At 50.6% G+C, this 20,252-nt stretch overlaps 1 protein-coding gene across 1 annotated transcript; it reads right to left on the reverse strand.

Annotated features, from left to right (window-relative positions):
- Positions 1 to 6,524: 6,524 nt before the first annotated feature.
- On the reverse strand, positions 6,525 to 11,542 carry Slc32a1 (solute carrier family 32 member 1). The gene is made up of 2 exons (XM_036184404.1): positions 10,638 to 11,542; positions 6,525 to 8,468 (listed from the first exon to the last, which is right to left on the reverse strand). The coding sequence occupies exons 1-2, from the start codon at positions 11,025 to 11,027 to the stop codon at positions 7,281 to 7,283; spliced, it is 1,578 nt and encodes a 525-aa protein (XP_036040297.1). The 5' UTR covers positions 11,028 to 11,542; the 3' UTR covers positions 6,525 to 7,280.
- Positions 11,543 to 20,252: the final 8,710 nt, after the last annotated feature.

A 20,252-nucleotide genomic window follows, 5' to 3' on the forward strand; every position in this document is an offset into this window, starting at 1 on the left:
ACCTATAAATATCCTTTTCCTTTCTTCCTTTTACTGTTTTAACTCTCCCATGTGGTCATCTCATTAGATGTACCCTTGTCACCAAGTTCTGGCAAGCAGGGTGAGAGTGGAGGTGATGTGACTACCTACCAGCTTCAACAGAAAGGCACTAGGCAAGCTCTTCTTTGCCTGTGTTCCCCTTTCTGCAAGTTAAGGGAACCCCATCATTAAGGACCCCACAGCTGTGCTTTTTGTTAACTGAACCCAAAACTCTCCCCCAATTGTCTAAACATAAAACAGTTTCAGGTGAAGTGTGGTTGTTGGTGCACCTGTCATTTCAGCACTTGGGAGGTCGAGGTTAGGAGTTCCAGGCTAGCCTCATCTGTCTAGTGAGTTCAAAGCCAGCCTCTGCTACATGATTACCTTTTCAAAAACAAACAAACAAGCCATTTAATACACAATCAACCATGGTATTGGTTCTGCTTCCTTCTGGAGGCTCCTAGCAAGCTGCCCAAGCCTGGTTAGAGTTCCCTGTGGTTATAACACAGCTGTCATCCTGAGTTCTTGCTTTTCCATCACATCACGGTTCGTTGAATGTTCGTCCCATCTTTTGTCTCATGTGTGATTTCTCTTAGTTACTCCCTTTGCTTCCTAACTTGTCTTTTGGGGGAGGATGTTTGTTTGGTTGTAGGTTTTGTGGAGAATTTGGGTTGATTTGGTTGATTAGTTTTCCTTTTCTTGTTTTTGTTTTTAGTCAGGTCTTATTTTGTATCTCATGCAGCCTTCGAGCCCCCAGCTAACCTAAGTGTTAGGGCTATAGACATCACTCCACCAGCTGGTGGAGGTTCAAGGATACCAATCCACACCCTCTGCTCCTCAAATATGCTCATTGCAGGGAACCTCTACAGCTTCCGGTGGACTGAGCTCCAAGTTCCCAAAGGAGCATACCTGCCTGCGATGTCCCATGATCTGTTATTCATTTTCTGTTCCCCACTTCTCTGCTCTACCACTAGTCTCCCTAGTATTGGCTCCCACATGTGCTTCCCCCTTCAAAGACTTCAAATGTGACCGCTGTGTCCTGGTCTGTAGCAGGGTAACCCAAACTGCAGGCAGCCAAGCTCCCTGTGCACTGAGCTGCCTTTCTCCATCCCCTCTCCTTCACTTCTGTGTATTCTTCTCCCCCATTCAGCAGCCTCTTCAGGGGCGGGCCCATCGGAACACTTTCACATGCTTGCTCCATGGCTTTCTGGGAAGCTTCTTGTGTTCCTTTACCTCTAGGACCTAGGGACAAAGGATATCCACACCTCCATGCCTATCCCAAGACAACATTTGTGCAGAGAAAAGAAACAGTCTTACCACTTCTTCCTTGAAAACTGTTCTTCAGTTCCAGCACATCAGCCTATTTTAATTCTACTTCTCGGGCTACTTTTCACCAATCTCTATTCTTCTTTTGCCTAATCTTTAAATTTTTACCCAAGAGCCCTAGCCTAGGATTATTTTTGTTTTGACATACTTCATTGGCTGAATGACCACATATTTGTTTTCCTATAGCTTTGATATATCAACGTGTTGGCAATCTTTGTAAATGTATGGAACTATCATTAATTTATAAAGCACACTTATGCAAATTCTGTGTTAGTGAAGAAGCAGTAGGCAGCTAAGCAGAGAATATCTGTCCTGGCAGTTTGCTATACTAAGATCGTTCATGAGAGCACCCACCCAGTTGCCCATCCATCCACCCACCAGCCCATCACCTCAGTGTTCTTCATCTCAATGACACATCAGGAAGAGCGGAGAACTAGTGGTGGTTATTATCTCTGAACTTCTGGGTGGGATAAGGGATAAGTCTTTAAAGTCTTTCCCCTTTGATTCTGCTTCTTCCAGCCTAGCCAGAATCTCTGAGTAGGTATCTTGGGGGGGGGGTGACATTGTGGCATTAAATTAAAAGTTGTATAAATAAACGTCTTGCCTTAGATTTCCACAAAAGCAAACCCTGAGACAAAGACTCAGGTGCACCGAATTTGCTTAGGAGATCCCAGGCAGTGCAGTATGGAAACAGTGAAGACAGAGGGAGCCAGGTAAAATATGTCTGATGAGCCAGCAAACCCCTCTGGGATATCCTTATGGGACAGGCTTCAAGCCATCCCATCAAAGGACCAGAGATAAGAATCGCTAACTGGCTCAGTGTTGGGGATAACTCCCCAACTCCAAATTGTATCTTGAGGTATCCCAGAAAGCCCTCAGGGAGATAAGATGAGAGCTCAGGGGAGATGCTTGGTAAGAGCAGAGTTCTAAGGATGCACAGCTTTTGGTGAACTTGGGTGCATCCAGGAGAGGAAGGGATGACATTGGCAGTTGCTGTAGAGACCATATCTGTTCGGTTTACTGCTGTACCCTCTCAGATAACACTGTAGTAGGCGCTCCAGAGTCAGTAATTCCCTGGCAATCCCTGAAGCAGGAGCTATGCAGCCCTAGCAATTCCTTACATGTGCCCACCCCCAACCCCACCATGCTTCCCTCCCCAGACCGGGGCTGCACCTGCCATCCCTTTTCCAGCATCTTCAGTTTCCACCCTGTTCCCACCCCACCCCATATAGCAGGGTCTTCAGCACTGCTGATCATCTTTCTGGGTGCCTCTGGAAAGAAGCCCGGCTTTATTGTTCTCTTGGGGCCCCACAACGGGCAGAGACACCCACAGCTTCACTGTGGAATCCCTTGTTGATTCTTGGAAGTGTTCAAGCCAGGTCTCTGGAGGGCTTACTCCTTTTCCAGGCTCTATCTTACATCCAGAGCTGGGAATAGCATGAGGCAAAGTAAACATCTGTCTTAGGAGCAAACTTGAAGATGATGTCAAAAAATGCAGGAAGCAAGATGAATAGTATTTTAATTCATATTTCTGTTGGGTTTGGTTGGTTGGTTGGTTGGTTATAGCTTGTTTTGTTTTGTGGTAGAGTCTTGCTCTGCAGGGCATGCTGACCTTCAGGCCATGCTTCCTAAGTGGTAGGATTACAGATGTGTACCATTGCTCCTGAGTTTTCAATAGTTGAGGGGGGGCAGTCATTAACATCAAGTTATATTCTTTATATTATTATATATTATTATATTATTATATATATTTATATTATTATATATATTTATATTAACATCAATCATATTCTCTTTTGTGATTGTGAACCTAGCCTTTAATGTCTGAGCCATCTCTCCAGCTCCCCTCGTAACCTTTGTTTGTTTGTTTTGGGGTTTTTCTTTGTTGTTTATGTAGAGGGCATTGGATTACCTAGAGCTAGTTACAGGTGGTTGGTGTGAGCCTCCCCACGATGGGGATTGAACTTGGTCCTCTGGAAGAGCAGTCTAAGCTCTTAACCCACTGAGCCATCCCTCCAGCCTTATCCATTTTATTTTTTAAAATGGTCACTCACTGAACCTAAAGATCACCAATTCAACTATGCTGTCCGGCCAGCAAGCCTGAGGGATCCTCAAGTCTCTGCCCCCCCAGGGCTGAAGTTACAGGAGTGAGCCACCATACCCAGCTTTTTACTGGTATTGAAAGAAATGAGAACTCAGGCCCTCATGCCTGCACACTGAGAATGCTATTGACCAAGCCATCTCTCCATCCCTTCTTAATATTTTTTAAATAAAAAACAACACAAAATGAACCCTGATAGTCTAAACAGTCTGGTGGATACAGCAGTAAAACAAAACATAAAAAGCGAACCACTTATGGTTATTTGCTTTTGCCTCAGGCTCCAGGACAGCTTACTTAGTACTGTCCCTCGCTCCCATGTCACATCACTGTCACAGAATCAGAGAGGAAAATAGACTGAGGTCTGTAAGCTTGGAGAACATTGCTTTCAAAGGTGGGTTGTTGGGTGGGTGGATGTGTGGAAGACAGTGTTGTGAAATGGTCATCTTTCCATCTAGGTGATGGGTGCCAATACGTTAGTGTAAAGTGCATCTTTTCTGTACTTTAGAAATTGCATATTCAACCGGGAAAAAGAAAGAAGCCTGGGGAAGACTTGTATCAATCCAGCCCCAGCTGGAAAGGCTTGGATGTCCAGCCTGCCCCAGCTACAATCCAACTCATTTTGAGGACTAAGATCCTTGTCTCTGACTTCCCTCCCAATAGCAAGGTCTGGATCCTCTCCACTGCTTAGTGGCTCCCCTTGGACCTGTTTGGCTCCCTTCATCCCTCTAAGGTCTTTGAGCAAGGAACATGTCAGTCTCTGGGATAGGGTTCATCATATAACAAAATATCCCACACTAGAGCATCAACAGTTTGGCAAAGTAAATCACCGAAGGCTCCCACTAGAGCAAAGCCTTGGGGGATGAGGGGAACAAGAATTAACTCCAGGGGGTGTGGGTAGGGGAAGAAGCAGTGAGAACATGCACCAAAACAGTTACCCAAGCCAGAAAGAAGAAAGCCTCCTTGAGGGTGCTCTGCCCACTGGGGATGTGAGGCAGGGTCACTTCCAGACTCTGTGGCTGGCAGACATGGTCTTTGTGGTTCCTCAAGGGCACAAGACTGGTACACTGACATATCTCTGCTACAGATAGGAACAGTGTATTAGAGGTAACAAGACTGATGGGAGCAGGGCAGGTGGCGCATGCCTTTAATCCCAGCACTCAGAGGCAGAGGCAGGCGATCTCTGTGAGTTCGAGGCCAACCTGGTCTACAGAGTGAGATCCAGGAAAGGCGCAAAGCTACACAGAGAAACCCTGTCTCGGGGGGGAAAAAAGAATTGATGGGAACCCAGGGTGTGTGGGGGTGTGGGGGTGTAGGTAGAAGTGGCACTGATGTAGAGTCTTCATTTTCAACTCAGTTCACAATCAGAGCTTTCCTAGTACTCAGACAGCTGAGGTGAGTACACTGTGGACTTCTTTTCAATCTCTGTTCATGCAGATTGAAGAGCCGGAAGGAAATGTGGAGATGGGTCCCATCTGCCTCAAATTTCTCCCAGAAGCACGAATCCTAATTTGAAAATTAGTGACCCACTCACTAGGGTGTAGAGTTCCATTTGTGACTCTAGGGGGCCCTCTATGCTAATGCCACCATCAGGATTTGCTCTTGGGGACCTGGGCTCCTACAAGTTGAGCTCAAAGATTGGAGCCAAAACCCACTGGAGGAATGCAAGCCAACTCCAGAGCCAGCAGCTGCTCTCCTTGCCGCCAACCTCACTTGTCTTTCTAACGACAAGGACCTAGCTCGAACAGTGGAACAGGACTACCGCCCCTTTGTGGTCTTTTGCGGAGGTGCAATGTGGGCCCTGGGTCTGAGCACACTCCCGGTCCACCCAGAAGCAGATATAAGGTGGGAGGATGGACACCCAGCCCTCTTCCCTGGGTTTGGAAGACGTCAGAGGACAGGAGCCAGAATTTGGTTTGCTCTGGGGCCTGAGCACACCGCTGCCGCCGCAGTAGTGACAATGGGAAATAAAGCAATAAGTCTGGAAGAGGACACGCATCTCAAACGGTCTTCTTAGCGCTGCTTGGCAGCCTCCTCCCTCATACTCCTGTTCTGTAACTGCAGAGCCACACTGATTTGAGGGCCTCTGTCACAGGTGCATCACAGACTCAGCCCACCAAGACGTGAGCATGCACACACATTTACTAAGGCTTTTGTGAGACAGATACTTCCTCTCCCTCCTCTTCCCCTCCCCTCCCCTGCTTCCTCTCCCCCTCTCCTCTCCCTCTTTCCCTCCTCCCCTACTGCAGAGAGAATGGCACTCAGCTTAGACTTTAGAATCACTCTAAATGCCTGTGCCTACACGATGGCTCCTCCCACAATGAGGGGGCACCCAAGAGCAGCCCAACCTCTCCAGTTCCCATCCTGAAAGCGTACCATAACCTTCCCCAACAGTCCCAGGCTGACACTTTTGTAGGAAGCACTAGAAAACCAAACCCCAAAACACCCAAAACCAGTCCCCACCTTGGATAAACCAAGCATTTACATTGCCAGGCTGCGCAGGGAAAAACATGATGCTCCAGTGGCTTACTGTAAATGGCCAATCCCTTTGCAGTGGCTGTGTAAACCCCATCTGGGGCTTGAGGCAGGGTGCTTTTGGGAATTAGGTGCCTGCAAAGCTATGGGTTTGGCGCCTGGTCCCAGGGGCCTGGAAAACCCACAACCCACTCCTTTACCGTTCTCTTGGCAGTTTGCAGACCCATAAGGGATTTATGCTTTTGGTCGTTTGTTGCCTGGCTTGTCCCTCTCCCTGAAATGCTTCCTCCCTCACCGTAAGCTAGCAGTGTGCTCTGTTACCCAACTTAAATCTAATCCTAATAATCATTTGTCCAGTAAATTTGCACCCTATCCGCTTTAGGGTTGGAAGCTGAAAGAGCCTACCACATTCTATACGGATCTTCCGAATCCCAGCAGCAAGGGGCCCATTGGCTCTTGCATTCTAACATCCGGGTGCGAACCAACTCATGTCTCCCAGGACTTTTAACCACATCTGCTCCTTCCCTCTGCTCTGTTTTACTCGGCCAGAGCTGGGTGCCGCCCCCACACACACCTGCCTCCCACTTACCACCACGCTGGGCAGCTGTGAACAGGAGGCCAGAAACGCCTTTGATTCTTCTTTATTTGCGGATATAATTATTATGCACCGCACTCTAAATTAGAGATAGATTTTTTTTTCTGATATACATTTCATCTTATTCACCACGAGCACACCACACGCACAGTATACAGTTCCACAACCGGATACATTGCACAAGATGAGTTTGGGTTCCTGAAAACCGGCAGGCAAACGGGCTCCTGCCGCGGCTTCTCCAGAAAGAAGTCGCCCGCCCGAAATGGATTTCCAGGTCAGCCTTTCAGGCCGCAAGGTTGAAATGTCTAGGGCATGGGGAGCGCTCTTGCTGGAAATGGCTGGACGCTGTAGATTCCAAGCACTGGATGGCTGTGAAATGTCCCCCACCCCACCCCAAGGTCAAGTTTCCGAGCCTGCGAGCTGCGTGCGCCCTTTTCCCCTCCCTTCCCACCCCCATAGGTGACTGGGGTCAAAGTTGGGGGGGGGGAGCCTCCAGGAAGGACAGAAAACATTCTCCACAAATACGCTTCGCTCCCTCCCCCCAAACCAGGGCGGTGTGGAATAGAAAGGACGACAGAAACGCAGACGCAGTGGACCTTGGATGTCTATCCCCTCCCTCCCCCACCCCGTTCCCGAATAATCAGCAACTAGGAACCAGAGGTGTTTAAAGCTCGGCCTCCCTAGCGCGGTGGCGCTCGGGGCTGTGGGGAGGGAAGGGGAGGGAGCGGGGATGAGTGGGGCGGGAGCTGGGGGCCGGGACCCCGCCCCCTAGTCCTCTGCGTTGGTTCGGTAGGCCTCGATGAGGCCCTCGAGTGAATGCACGAAGCCAGACACGCTGCAGATGCCGCCAATGACGAAGATGGCCACATCGAAGAAGACCTGGTGCCACAGCAGCTTGCGCCAGAGTAGGCGCAGGTGGAAGAGGCTGGGCAGCAGGAAGCAGAGGCCGGCGCCGGTGAGACTGCCGGTGAGGCCCATGAGCAGCGCGAAGTGCGGCACGTAGATGGCCATGAGCAGCGTGAAGACCACCAGCGCGCAGCGCAGCGTCAGCCCCCAGGACTTGAGGCGACCGTCGCCTCCGTAGCAGGCGGGGAAGAAGGCGCGGCTGCCTTCCTGGAAGAGAGACTTCTCCAGCACTTCGACCGCTGCGAAGAAGGGCAACGGATAGGACAGCAGCGCCTTGGCCACCAGGAAGAGGTTGACCACGGCGCGGATGGAGCCGGGCAGGTTATCCGTGATGACCTCCTTGGTCTCGTCGGCCCAGGTGAGGTAGGCGACGAGCGCGAAGAGTCCCTTGAGCACGCAGGCGGCGATGTGCGTCCAGTTCATCATGCAGTGGAATTCGCTGGGCTGTTGCATGTTGCCTTCGAGCGAGGGCAGGAAGATCTGCGACGTGTAGCTGAACACGATGATGCCGATGGAGATGGGAAATTTCTTGACGTCGATGTAGAACTTCACCTTCTCCCAGGCCCAGTCACGCGCGCGCGAGAGACAATAGGCAATAACCAGGATGTTGATGACGAAGTGGGCCAGCGTGCACAGCAGACTGAATTTGGACACGGCCTTGAGGTTCTTCAGAAAGGCGCAGGGCAGCAGCACCGCCGTGGCGATGATGGACCAGGACTTTTGCGACACGGGCAGCCCCGGGAAGCTATTGTACATGAGGTTGCCGCTCACTACCACGTACAATATGCACGTCATCACCAGCTCGATGATCTGCGCCACATTGACCACGCGGCCACCCAGCGTGGGGAAGCGAGGAGCGCAGCATGCGTTGGCTATGGCCACGTAAGAGTCCCGCACGCGCACCACCTCGCCGTCTTCGTTCTCCTCGTATAAGCATGCGATGAGGATCTTGCCGGTGTAGCAACACACCACTGCAGCGAAGATGATGAGGAACAACCCCAGGTAGCCGCCGTGGAGGATGGCGTAGGGTAGGCCCAGCACAAACATGCCCTGTGGTGCAAAGAGGCAACCAGACCCAGGAGCTCAGCTGAGGCATCCTTGGAAGGGGACCGTGGCAGTATAACCCAAAACTATCTCTAGGGGGCGCTAGGGGAGGAGGACTTGCGCCTAAGCCACCAGGAGGAGAGGGTGGTGGTGGTGGTGGGGTGAATCCTTGTGAAAGGGGCCCTGATGCAGAATCTGAGCAGTAAGTCAGTTGGAAGGCTAGTGCAGGAAGGGAATGGAGGAGGCTGAGGGTAGAGGGGATTATAGAGATCTTCTTAGGTGCTTCCTGGGGATACAATCAGAGGAGGGGATGGAAAGCAGGGACTAGAAGGAGCACGGGCCCAGAAGGGCGCTTTAGAAATCTCTGGAGAGCTGGTCACCGGATTTAAGGTGGCCTGGAATAGGGTGCTCATTAACGAGGGAAATACGAGTGTCTAAGGGTCAAACTAGAGGAATGGAGGTCGGGTAGAGAGGAACGGGCTGAAAACGGAAGAAAGCCAGAAAAGGAGAAATACGCAGACACTTTGGGTAGACTCGGGGCTTTGGGGAACGGAGAGGGTGAGTGGGGGATACGGTCTTGGAATAAGAAACCCTAGGGCAAGGCTGGAGTTGGGCCCAGGGCAAGCCCTAAGAAGGGTATTAAGTGGGGTCTGTGGATGGGGATCAGAGTAGGGACCCTCCAACCCAGGAAGCCCGATCGCTGCGGGAAGCCAAAGCCAGCGGGTTTCTAGAGCCCGGTGAGATGGAAGGGCCAAAGCTGTGCAATGTCGTTTATAATTTACATGGAGAAGAAAAGCTAACGAAATACAAAATTCCCTAGGTCCTGTGCACCTCCAGCCTACCTTTGCCCGAGCTACAGAACAGAACCTTGAAAGACCCAGGGAGAAGCACCCTGCAACTGCGAAAGGCCGCTGGGACCCCAACCCTGTCCTGTATTCTGTTAAGGCTGTCTCTCCTGTCCCTGGAGTGGGAAGTGCCACGCGTGAAGACACCTATCCCTCTGAGTCTAAGGTCCAGAGAAAGCCAGCTGCCACCTTCCACCCCTAAGAAACCTACGTTCTCTGTCTCAACGATTCAACACTCCAGAGATACTAGGGAGCCAAGACACAGAGCCCAGGGGCTCCCAGAATCGAGGCCTCTTCCCTCCCAGAAGTTGGGGCCCACCGACCCCTGCCAGCTCCCGGGGTTGTTTTGAGAGCTCCAAATCCTTCAGCGGAGGAGTTCCACGCTCCTGGTGGGAACGGGACTGGAATGGGGGTTGGGATTCGAGGTTATAGACAGCGAATTTGAAGGCCTAGGGCAGTTCTCAACCGCAGGAGCGGTTTGGTGGGCAGGTCGGGCAGGTGGAGGAGGAACTCGGGCTTCTGCGATGCAGCCGGGATTTTGGAGGAGAGGAACCAGTCTGCGCAGCTGCATAGCGCGGAGTCCGTCTGACTATAGGTGTTCCTATGTGCTAGCCTGTTTGTCTCCAACGAAGATGCACGAGCCAAGCGGGTGCTGTCTGGCTGAGTGTGTGCTTGTGTGCGCACGCATTATAATCAAGCTAATACATGGGTACTTGTGTAAAAGTACTGCTGCTATTAGGGAGCGTTTTGGGGTGTAGGCAAGTGCATCTGGGGTAACCATGTGAACTGTAAATAGATGCATGTCATGTGCCTGTTTGTTCGTGGGGGAAAGGGGCTGAGGGTACGTGTCTCCCTCTGTACGTGTGCACGATTTCTGCGTGTGTCCGGAGGAGGAGATTCCCAGCTCAGCTGTTCCCACCCCCCCCCTCCGGAAAATGCAGCTTTGACTCCATTCCGGAACCCAAGGCAAACTCTCCCTTCAGATCCAGGTTTTCTTTCTCCCTCATCCCCTCCCTCTGCCCCAAGCCTTTCTCTATTTCTCCAGCTTTTGCAGGGTCTCTGGATTTGTCTCCCCCACCCCCAAACCTCAGCCAGACTGTCCTGCAGCAGGGGCAGTGAGAGGCGGCTCTGTGGAGCTGAACAGGACACCACCTGGGGGCGTAGATCCCCACACAGCTAGGAAGGTCGGAGAAGGGGAGAGAAATTCTCCAGTGGATGGGGGGGGGGGGACACATGGAAGCCTAGACCTCTGCAAGGTTCCTGTGGGGGCAGAAGCTAGCAATCACAGCTCAGGTGGGGGTGGTGACAGAGCTGGGAATCCCGCGCTCACCTGAATGGCGTTTGTCACGTTCCAGCCCGCCTCCCACGCCGTGATCTTGGGCTTGTCTTGACCCCCAAACTCGCCACCAGCTCCCACGGCCTGGTCCTTGGAGCCAGACGGTGGCAGAGGAGCGCCGCCGCGCTGGTAATGGATGTCTCCTTCGACGGGCGGTTCGGCGCCCTCGTCTCCGCAGGGCTGGCCTTCCGATTTCAGGATGTCCATCTGCAGGCCCTGGCGATGCTCAAAGTCAAGGTCGTCACAGTGCGCGAAGCCCACCGCCTCCTCATCCGTGGCCGCCTGAAACCCCATCCTGGCAAACATGCCGCTCACCTTGGCCTGAGACTTGTTGGACACGGATGTGGCCACATTGGTCAGCTTGCTGCGGAGCAGGGTGGCCATGGCGGCGGCGGGGCAGGAGAAAAGGACCGAAGGTTCTGGGGACGCGGCTAGCGCGGGTCAAGGCAGTGAAGGCCGCTATCTCCGCTGGCTCTTTGCGCGGCGCCCCGGGGCGCTCTGGCTCATGACCCTAGCGCCCACGCGTTCGAGGCTGGCTCCGGGTGTGATAGGCCGTCTCTCGATGGGACCGGCCCGAGAGGCGACGAGTGCTCTGCAGAGCTGGCGCGGGTGCCGGCTGGGCTGCGGAGGGCGGCGGCGACGGCGGCGTCAGAGCGGCTACGCGAAGCTGGCGCGGCGCCCCCACGCGGGCGCAGCCCAATGCGCTTGCACCCCTCGAAGTCAGGCGGTGCGTGGGCGGAGGGCGGAGGGCGGAAAGGGGATGCTGCCCAAGCCAGGGGGCGTGAGGTGGGGGCCGGAGGAGGAAAGGGGGGCACGGAAGGTTTCGGAAGTGTGACAGGGGCTGGAGAGGGGCACCCTTGGGAAGGCGGCGGGAAGGAGCACTCGGAGGCCTAGGTGGGGGCCCCCCAAATGCTGCATTTCTGGAGGAGGTGCTAAGCGGGCGTCCTGGCCCGTCCCACCTCGTCCGCGCCGCAAGGAGGGAGGAGTTCAGTACGGGCTGGTTCTCGAGGTCCTCCGCCCCCGGGCCAACCCTGCTGAGTCCCCAAGCTCTGCGGTCCCAGAACTTCTGGCTTGACATCCGGATAGCCATCCAGACTGTTGCGGGTCTCTAGCGGAGCCGGACGTCTCTCTCTCTCTCTCTCTCTGCCATCTATTACTCGCTCTTAAATCTCTCCGCAAGTCCATCTTGTGACAGAAGTTACCGTCTTGGATCACTTTGAAAGACGTTCATTCCCCGGACTAGACCACCTAAGCTGTTTCTGCCGTCCAGGGATGCCACGATGGAAGCGGGTAGCTCGCCACCACCTGCTCTCCAGATGCACAGAAAGTGAAGGCGAAAGACTGACAGCTCGCTTTTTTCCTCTCTCTCTCTCTGTTTTCATATGGAGGATTGGAAGGAACAGGACTCCGAGGATCCCTCTCGTAGCAAATGCTTATGCCGAGAAAGGCAGGATTACAGCCCTGCGAACCAGGGCGCAGATTATACGAGTGCGCTCGGCCAGGCTCGCATCATCGCCCCTGCCTGGACTGAGAGCTTGGATGTTTCTGTTGAGTGCGTATGTGTGCCAGCACGAAGACCAAAGAAATCCAGAGACAAAGACATCGCATCAGATACCGCTGTGGGTCCGCGCTGTGTGAACTCTGAGCGTGAGGTTTGGCAACCGTGTGTATTCCGTGTGTGGTTTCGTGCGCAGTGGAGTCTCAGTGTGGAGCTGGTGTTCCTGGATGGAGTTGGCTGCGTGCGTACTGGCGTGAGTCCCTTTGTCGTCTCCATGAGGTGCTGAGGCTTCTTCTTGTAGGTCCCTGACTATATCCTCAGCTAGGGTCTTTCTCTAACTCCTGAGCAATAAACCAGGGGATGGGACCTGCAGCAGTCCCAGCCTAGATAAAGAAGTAGCATTGTCACTGGGCCGAGGAAAGCTGAAAGAAATGATAATGACTCCCACGACTCATGTCCCCTCTGGAGACTCTTTCTCCGCGGGAACCCTAGTCTCCCCTCCCCTGCAGTATTTTTAGATTAGCCCAGGTCAGCGCACAAGTAGGGCGGCCTGAGGGCTTTGATCAGCGAGTAGGAGCTGCCAGGACTAGGCGGGCTACCCTTAACCCCTCCCCCTTCTACTCAAGCGCCTCACGGTCTCTGGAAGAGGTCTCTGTCCCAGGTAGGGGACCTCCATACATCGGACAGAGTGCTCCTCATCCTTCCCCCACACCCCCTTCCCTCACATGCCCACTGCAAAACAAACAAACAAACAAACAAACAAACAAACAAACAAAAAAGACCTCTTGTCAAACCAAGATCAAAACCCTTCCCCCTAGCATGGCGAGTTCTGGTCACCTCCAGCCACTTGATAGAAGCAAAGACAAGACAGAGATTCTTTCCCAGTAAGTAGTATGCACAGAAGATCTCCCTTCCAAAAAAGCTTTGAACAGAAGGACCCTTCAACCCAGAGGTTTGCCTTGCAGATTCCTCCAGACCAGGCTTTCCCCCAGCCACCCTCTCCTCACCTCTTCTTCCTAGAGGAATTCCTCTGGCCCACCTGACATAGGCAGAAGGACCTAGTGCCTTTGCAGAGAGTGACCTCTGTGCCTCTCAACACACATTTTGAGATAGTCAGGGGTGTCTTTCTTGACATGCAAGTCCAAAGTACTTATCTTCTCTTCCATTTTCCTTACAGTGTTATTTGTTTTTGTTTGTTTGTTTTTTGTCATAGGACCAGAGTAGGCTCTAGGGTTCTTTCATCAGTGAGAAATGGGACCATTTAGTTATTAACTCATTCAGTCCACACCTTTCTACCACCTTTACTGTGTGTGTGACTATTCTATTGGAATTACCAGGGCAAGTGTGGCCCCCACCTGCACTCCTCACCCCAATTCTCAACTCTGAGACCTGATTCTGAGAGAGCACTTGCTTTATCCTGTCTTCTATCTTCAAATATCCTGACAGAGCCTCTTTTCATTCCTAAATTTACAGATAAGCAAACCCTGATTCCTGTAACGCAATGAAGTGTCCTGCTCAAGGTCATCTAGAATCCAAGAGAAAGCTAGCTTAGAACCCAGGGAGCTAGATGATTCCCCCAGAGACCATCCTCTCTCCATCCTCTCTCTTGGGCTGTTGTTTGGTCTTTGATCCTTTACTGCCCAGAGAGATGAAATCCAAAATCAGATCTCAGTTCCTCTGGTTGAAATAAGCTGTGAGCAGCTGCTGGGAAGGACTTCCATTTGCTGCTGTTTGCAGTAAATGTCTCTTGCTGGGCTGAAAGTAGCTGTGGTAAGCTCCTAAGCAGCCTGTCACTTACATGGTAATCCTGCTTCATCATATCCCAGCTCTAGGGTGTTGGACTATCTCCCTAATTCCTCTTATTCTCATTTTCTCATCCCTAGCATGTGAGAACAGCCTCATATAATTATTCAGAGAATTCAGAAAACTCTTGTATACAAGATTGTTAATGTGTATTTTGTACCTAATATGTGGCAGCCATTGCCACATATATTGTTGTTACTGTACCCAATTGCTACTTATTATTGTTGTGGGGGGTGAGTGCATAAACAAAAAGCACATGGTTGGGTCTGAGAGTCTAATTGGGCTAGAACACTTTTTGTCTCAGGCCCCTGCCCCTTCCAGTTCTGAGCCCACCTGAGGATAAGGGAATAGTGGTTAGAAAGAGGGTCGAGGACTTGAGACTGGCAAGTGGCCTCAGCCAGATGATGATGAGTTGGGCTGTGCTTTGATGAAACCATCCTATTCTTCTGCATGTCTTCTCTTGGGCCCCCACTATGAGAAGATTCTGCATGGGCTATGACCCTTAGTAGAAACACAGCATACACACATACAGGCTCATACACATACATGCTCATACATACATTCATACACACATAATGATGAGCCAAATGACAGAAACATGGAGCAATGAGAACCAGCCTACAGATTCAAGTACACTGGGAGACTCATACAGATGGACAGAACAATGGACAGAACTACATACAGATCAAGGACAGACCAGCACATAGACAATGAAAGATTTGTACCAAGACTGGCCCCATACAAAGAAACCAGATACTGAGAAATCATTCTCATAGGCAGGTAACAGGCTTAAACACAGGAACACAGGGATAGATACAAACATGGAGAATTATACACAGGCAGGCTCCCAAACATGAGGACATGAACACACAGAGAGACACATGATTCACACTGAGAACACCACTCAGGAACACCCTCCTGTGATGACTGATGGTAAGGAGGCAAGAACAAAGGAGGTGAGGGCAGGAAGACAAGAAGAAACAAGATGGAGAAGAGACCGCCAGGCAGAGCCACCAGCGAGCAGGACACAGAAAAGGCTGAGGTGCCACAGATTTCCCCTCTGACCCCCAAATCCTGTGACTAAGAAATGGAGAGGGAGGATTTGGGGAGGGAGCTGAAGTTGTAGCTATCCTGTCTGGGAATGGGTACCTTCTTCTAGGGCCACTGTGGGTCCCAGCGCCTTGGGAGAACCTGGATTTCCTGGCAGAGTACAGAGAAAAGCTCCCAGGACTCCTTCCAAGCCTGTAGATTCAGGGACTAGGGATCAGGATTCTGGGGCCCAGGTAAAATAAGCCTCCTCTCCTGATGCATGAGCACCATCAGACATTGAAGCCTTTCAGGATCCATGGAGTTAAATGTCTGCCCAGCAGAGATGGAAGCCACTTTGGGGGAAGAGGTAGGGTTAAATAGAACTGGGCTTATCTCCCAGAGCAGGCAGTGACATGGGGGAGGGGGCCTGAAGCCCTTGAATTAATGGCCTGGAAAGCTATCATCATGAGCGTCATTTCGTCATTTCGGGGCTGAATGATCACAGACAGACCCCCTTTCCCCACCCCCACTATGGCTCAGAGCCTTTTCTGTCTGTGAGCCTTTTCCTGCTGAGGGCACAGGCTCTGACACCCTGCAGTTGGAGCATTCATTCTAAGGTTTTTCTAACTGCAGGAAGGAGCCCTGCGGGCTTGCCCAACATCAGAACCTGCTTTCCTCATGCTGTGTCCGCAGGCACAAAGGAAGGGGCCAGATAACCAGGTGGAAGGCTCCAAGCGGGCAGTACACACATGGAACAATTGGGAGGGAGAAACTAGAGGGTGTAAGGGCTGCCTTTGCTGGCTCAGGGGATGACACATTCAAGTACATTAGTGACTGTTAACCTAGAAGACTTCCTTGCTGAGGTGGTGACATATCCTCTCCTGGGGACATCCAAGCAGAAGCTGAATGACAAAACCCAAGGGATACCAGATTTCATGACTATTGGGCTTCTAGATTCGTGATTTCTGTGCTGAGCGTTCTAGAAAGCAGCCAGGGAGCAAGGCACATGTAGGCATAGTCCTTACCTTTGGAAACTAGCCCTTAAAGCTACAGGAAGCTGAGCAGAATTGAAGGAAGAGCCCTAGACTTGATTGGTGGGTTAGACCAATGATGCTCTCCTTTGTAAAAACACAGCCCACCTGTTGTGGTGGGGGGAGAGTATAAAAACATGTCATCTGTATTTCTCACTGTCTCCCTACATAGCATAAATATTCACTTTGGGTTGATCTAAATCATCAAGGGACAATATAAAATCTAATGGCCTAAGTCTGGGCCTAAATTCTGACTTCAAGGTAGATGTGGCTTCTATGCTCACATTGTCTTCTGTGCAGCTGAAAGCTAGTCATACACACACATGTGAGATGTGGTTTTTTATTTAGACAATCCTGGGGACCATGATCAGATCCAGAGAGTTCCTTTCAGAACTTGAACTCACATCATACAACTGAGGGACATCAGGACGAGGCTTTAGTCCCAGCAAGCCATGTGAGAAGGACCCTGGACTCCAGGAGCTCAAAGCACTATGGTCTGGCCTCCTACACCCCTGGGCCTGCTGGGACAGAGTTGGTCTTTATCAGGAGCTGTGGGTGTGCATGATGCTATTAAAAGCACTCTTTGAGGGATGTTCCCCTACTGTCTCAAGGTGAGACATATTCACATATGTCAGCGGCTGTGATCACGTCATGATCTTTTGCTACAGCAGTCTTCTGCCACCACAGTTGGTTTTAAATCATTACCTGCATAACTGGACTCGGGAAGATGATGCTGGATGGTTGGTGGCACCAACTAGGAGAAAAAGGAAGGCTGGGAAGGAATGTGATGAGGGGTGAGGTGTGTGTTGGATTAGTGAGGGTAACAGAGTGGAGTGCCCCTTGCTTCAGCTAGAAGCTTCTTTGGTCAGCCTTTGCTGGACAAAATGTACACTTGGGTATAGGCATAGGCAACTGGGAGATGGATTTGGAGGCTAGCCTGAGCTACATAGTGAAATTCTATTGCAAAAATTAAAAGGGGAGAGGGGAGCAGTGAGATGGCTCAGCAAATAAAAATGCATAAAAAATTTACCTGATGATCTGCATTTGATCTCCAGACCCCAAGTAGGAGAGAACTGACTTCCTGGGGTCACCCTCTGATCTTCATGTGTCTGTGCACATGTGCACACACACATTCATGTGCGCATACACACACACACACACACACACACACACCATAAAGCACACACTAAGAATAATTATTATTATAATGAATCTCAAACAAAATAAACAATGATGAGGCTATAGCTTGTCTCCCATGCACAAAGCCTGCATAAATCAGGTGTGCTATGACCTACCTCTGCCAGACCCTGGCAGCTCAGGCACCAAGGGTTCTCCTCAAACACAGCCCTTGTGGACACCTGATGGGGCCACAGTCCCCTACCCAGACCCAACCCTGGTGAGTCCATGGTCTTAAATCTGGAAGCATCTACCAGAAGCTTCTTCCAATTCTGTTGAAAGCTAGAGTTAGTTGATATCAAATGTAACATTTAGGGCTGATGAGATGGCTTTGTGGGTAAAAGCACTTGCTATGCAAGCCTGGTGACCTGAGTTCAATTCCTGGAACCCCCAGTGGGAGAAGAGATTCTACTCTTGAGTTCTCCTCTGACTTCTACACATGCACTGAGCATGTGCTCTCTCTCTCTCTCTCTCTCTCTCTCTCTCACACACACACACACACACACACACACACACACACATACTAGTACTACTAATAAAAATTTTTAGCTAGCTTGATCTACACAGTGAATTTCAGGCCAGCCAAGGCTACACAGAAAAACCCTGCCTCAAAAAAATTTTTTTAAAGATTTATTCTATTGATGTGTATGTATATTTTGCCTGAATGTACTTCTGTGCACCATACACATGCCTGTGTGTCTTCAGAGGTCAGAAGCATCATATACCCTAGAACTGGAGTTATAAATCACCATTTATATAATCACCATGTAGGTGCTGGGAACTGAACCCAGATCCTCTGCAAGAGCAGCAAGTGCTTTTAACCACTGAGCCATCTCTCCAGCCCAATGATAATTTTAGGTAACATTTAGTAAATGTTCATTCTCCACTAGGTCAAGACTAAATGCCCAATCTGAATTACAACATCATCAAATCTCAACATCACCTTGAGTGTGAATAAGTTTCCTGTCCATTTTAGAGATGGGGACATTGGAATACAAGATTAAGTAACTTTCCCAGTGCCTCACAGAAAGGTGGTGGTGGATCCAAGATTCGAACCCAAGAGCAGAAGGACTTCCATAGCCTCAAAAGAAAAAGCTTTTGTTTCAGGGCTCCAGGAGCGGCTGCTACCTGTGTGACTCCCTCTGGCCAGATACATCAGAGCTCTTGAGCATTCTACCTGCATAGACTCCGTGATGTTCAGAGAACCTTGTAGACATCTGGCCTCAGTGGCTGACTCTTATGTCCTGGGCTTTCCAACTTCAAGAACACAGAGCTCTTCCCACAGGGTAACATAGTTCTGTGCCTAAGAAGGGTCCTGGGACACTTTCTGGTTCCTAGAATGGCATGTGTGAGCTCAGCCTGAGAATTGCAAAATTTCCTACTGTATAATTTTATATCTAAAACACCTGCCAGCAGATTCTAAGTCTCTAGGGTGACCCAGTCCTGCTTTAACTGTCATGGGTCTTATGATAAAGGAACAGAGGGGGTCTAAACACAGAAGCACAGGGAGCTGTAGTCACCGGGTGAGTGCAATTTAATTTCAGCAGCACCCCTATCCATCACATTGCATTAATTGTGTTATTTTGAATTTGATGATTTCATAGCTCTGTATTGCAGTATTATATTGTATTTGCATTTCCGGTTGTATGTTGCTAAAAGGATAAGAAGTCTGTACCCAGCTTTCAGTCTGTGCCTATTCCAGTAACATTATAATAAAGGTAACGTGTCAACTGTTGGGAAGTGGCTGTGGATTCTCTCCCCTTTTATAACTGGCTTGTGTGTTACTTGACTGCGAGAAGCATGCGTTTAATTCAGTCTGACCAAGTAGAAAATAAGCTCCACACACTGGTGCCCCCCACTGCCCCTGCCACCTGGACGGGCCTCCAGCCTCCATTCATCTCCCCCACTGCTGCCTTCGAGGGGAAATATGACAGCATAATGAACAGTTGTACGACGTGCTATAAAAAGGCAATTAAGGGAACTATCAGACTGGGACAAGCCAGCGTGACCTGGTTAATAGCTCTGAGCTCTGAGTGGGGCCATGGGGAGGACGGGCTGAAGGAGGGGGAGGGGGCTTGCTGTTTACAGCGAGGGGCTGAAGTTATTCCAGCAACTGTCAGATAGCAAAGGGCATCTGACTGTCCTCATGACCTCTGGGTTCAGGGACAGCCCTGGGGTCCTGTTGGTTGAGAGCAAAGCTTTACAGTCAACCTTACTGCTGCTGGTGTCCTTCTCCTGAGCAGGTGACCCTAGTCTCTTGGCCCAGTTTCCTTTGCTGTTAAATGGGGTAGTCATCCTAGAACTGTCCCCTGGCAGTGAGGAAAGGATGCATTCACTGTTTTTGTTTGGTGTGCATTTGTGTGTGTGCTACCAGTGCAGGTGTGTGGAGGCAAGAGGGTAACATTAGGATGTCTTCTTCAGTCATTTCCTAGGGTTGCCTTTTGAGACAAGGTCCAGAGTGGCAGAACTTAGAGAATGAATTTCTCTCTCTCTCTCTCTCTCTCTCTCTCTCTCTCTCTCTCTCTCTCATATATATATATATAATTTATTAGACTTACTTACAGGTTACAGTCCAACTAACCAAAAATGGTGGGCTATGAATAGATGGTTCAAGAATCCAGAAGTCACTTGGTCTACAAGGCTGGGTGTCTCAGCGGGTCTTCAGCAGACGCTGGAATTCTGAAGAAGTAGCCTCTAATGCCAATGAAGAAATGGAATTGCTAGCAAGGTGAGAGCAAGCAGGCAAAGAGCAAGAGCTTCCTTCTTCCATGTCCTTTACTAGACTTCCAGCAGAAAGTGTGGCCCAGGTTAAAGCTGTGTCTTCCCCCCTCAAGATCCAGATCAAAGGTGTGTGTCTTCCTACCTCAAAAGTCTGGATTAGAAGTGGATTCACCCACTTCAAATCAAGCAAAAGTAATCTCTCACAGGTGTGCCCTTCATTTCTGGATTGTAGTTCATCCCAGATGTAGTCAAGTTGACAACCAAGAATAGCCACCCCAAGGTCTCCACTGAACTTAGAGTTCACTGTTCTAGCTAGATTGTCTGCCCAGCAAGTGCTTGGAATCCACCTGC

Source organism: Onychomys torridus, chromosome 4, assembly GCF_903995425.1.
Source record: "Onychomys torridus chromosome 4, mOncTor1.1, whole genome shotgun sequence".
Taxonomy (NCBI): Eukaryota; Metazoa; Chordata; class Mammalia; order Rodentia; family Cricetidae; genus Onychomys; species Onychomys torridus.

What these genes read in the sequence shown, in the direction of transcription:
- Slc32a1 (XM_036184404.1), bottom strand. Translation starts at nt 11,027, where the DNA reads ATGGCCACCCTGCTCCGCAGCAAGCTGACCAATGTGGCCACATCCGTG. An exon ending in ACGTGACAAACGCCATTCAG is followed by an intron (nt 8,469 to 10,637) that starts GTGAGCGCGGGA and finishes TTTGCACCACAG; the next exon opens with GGCATGTTTGTGCTGGGCCT.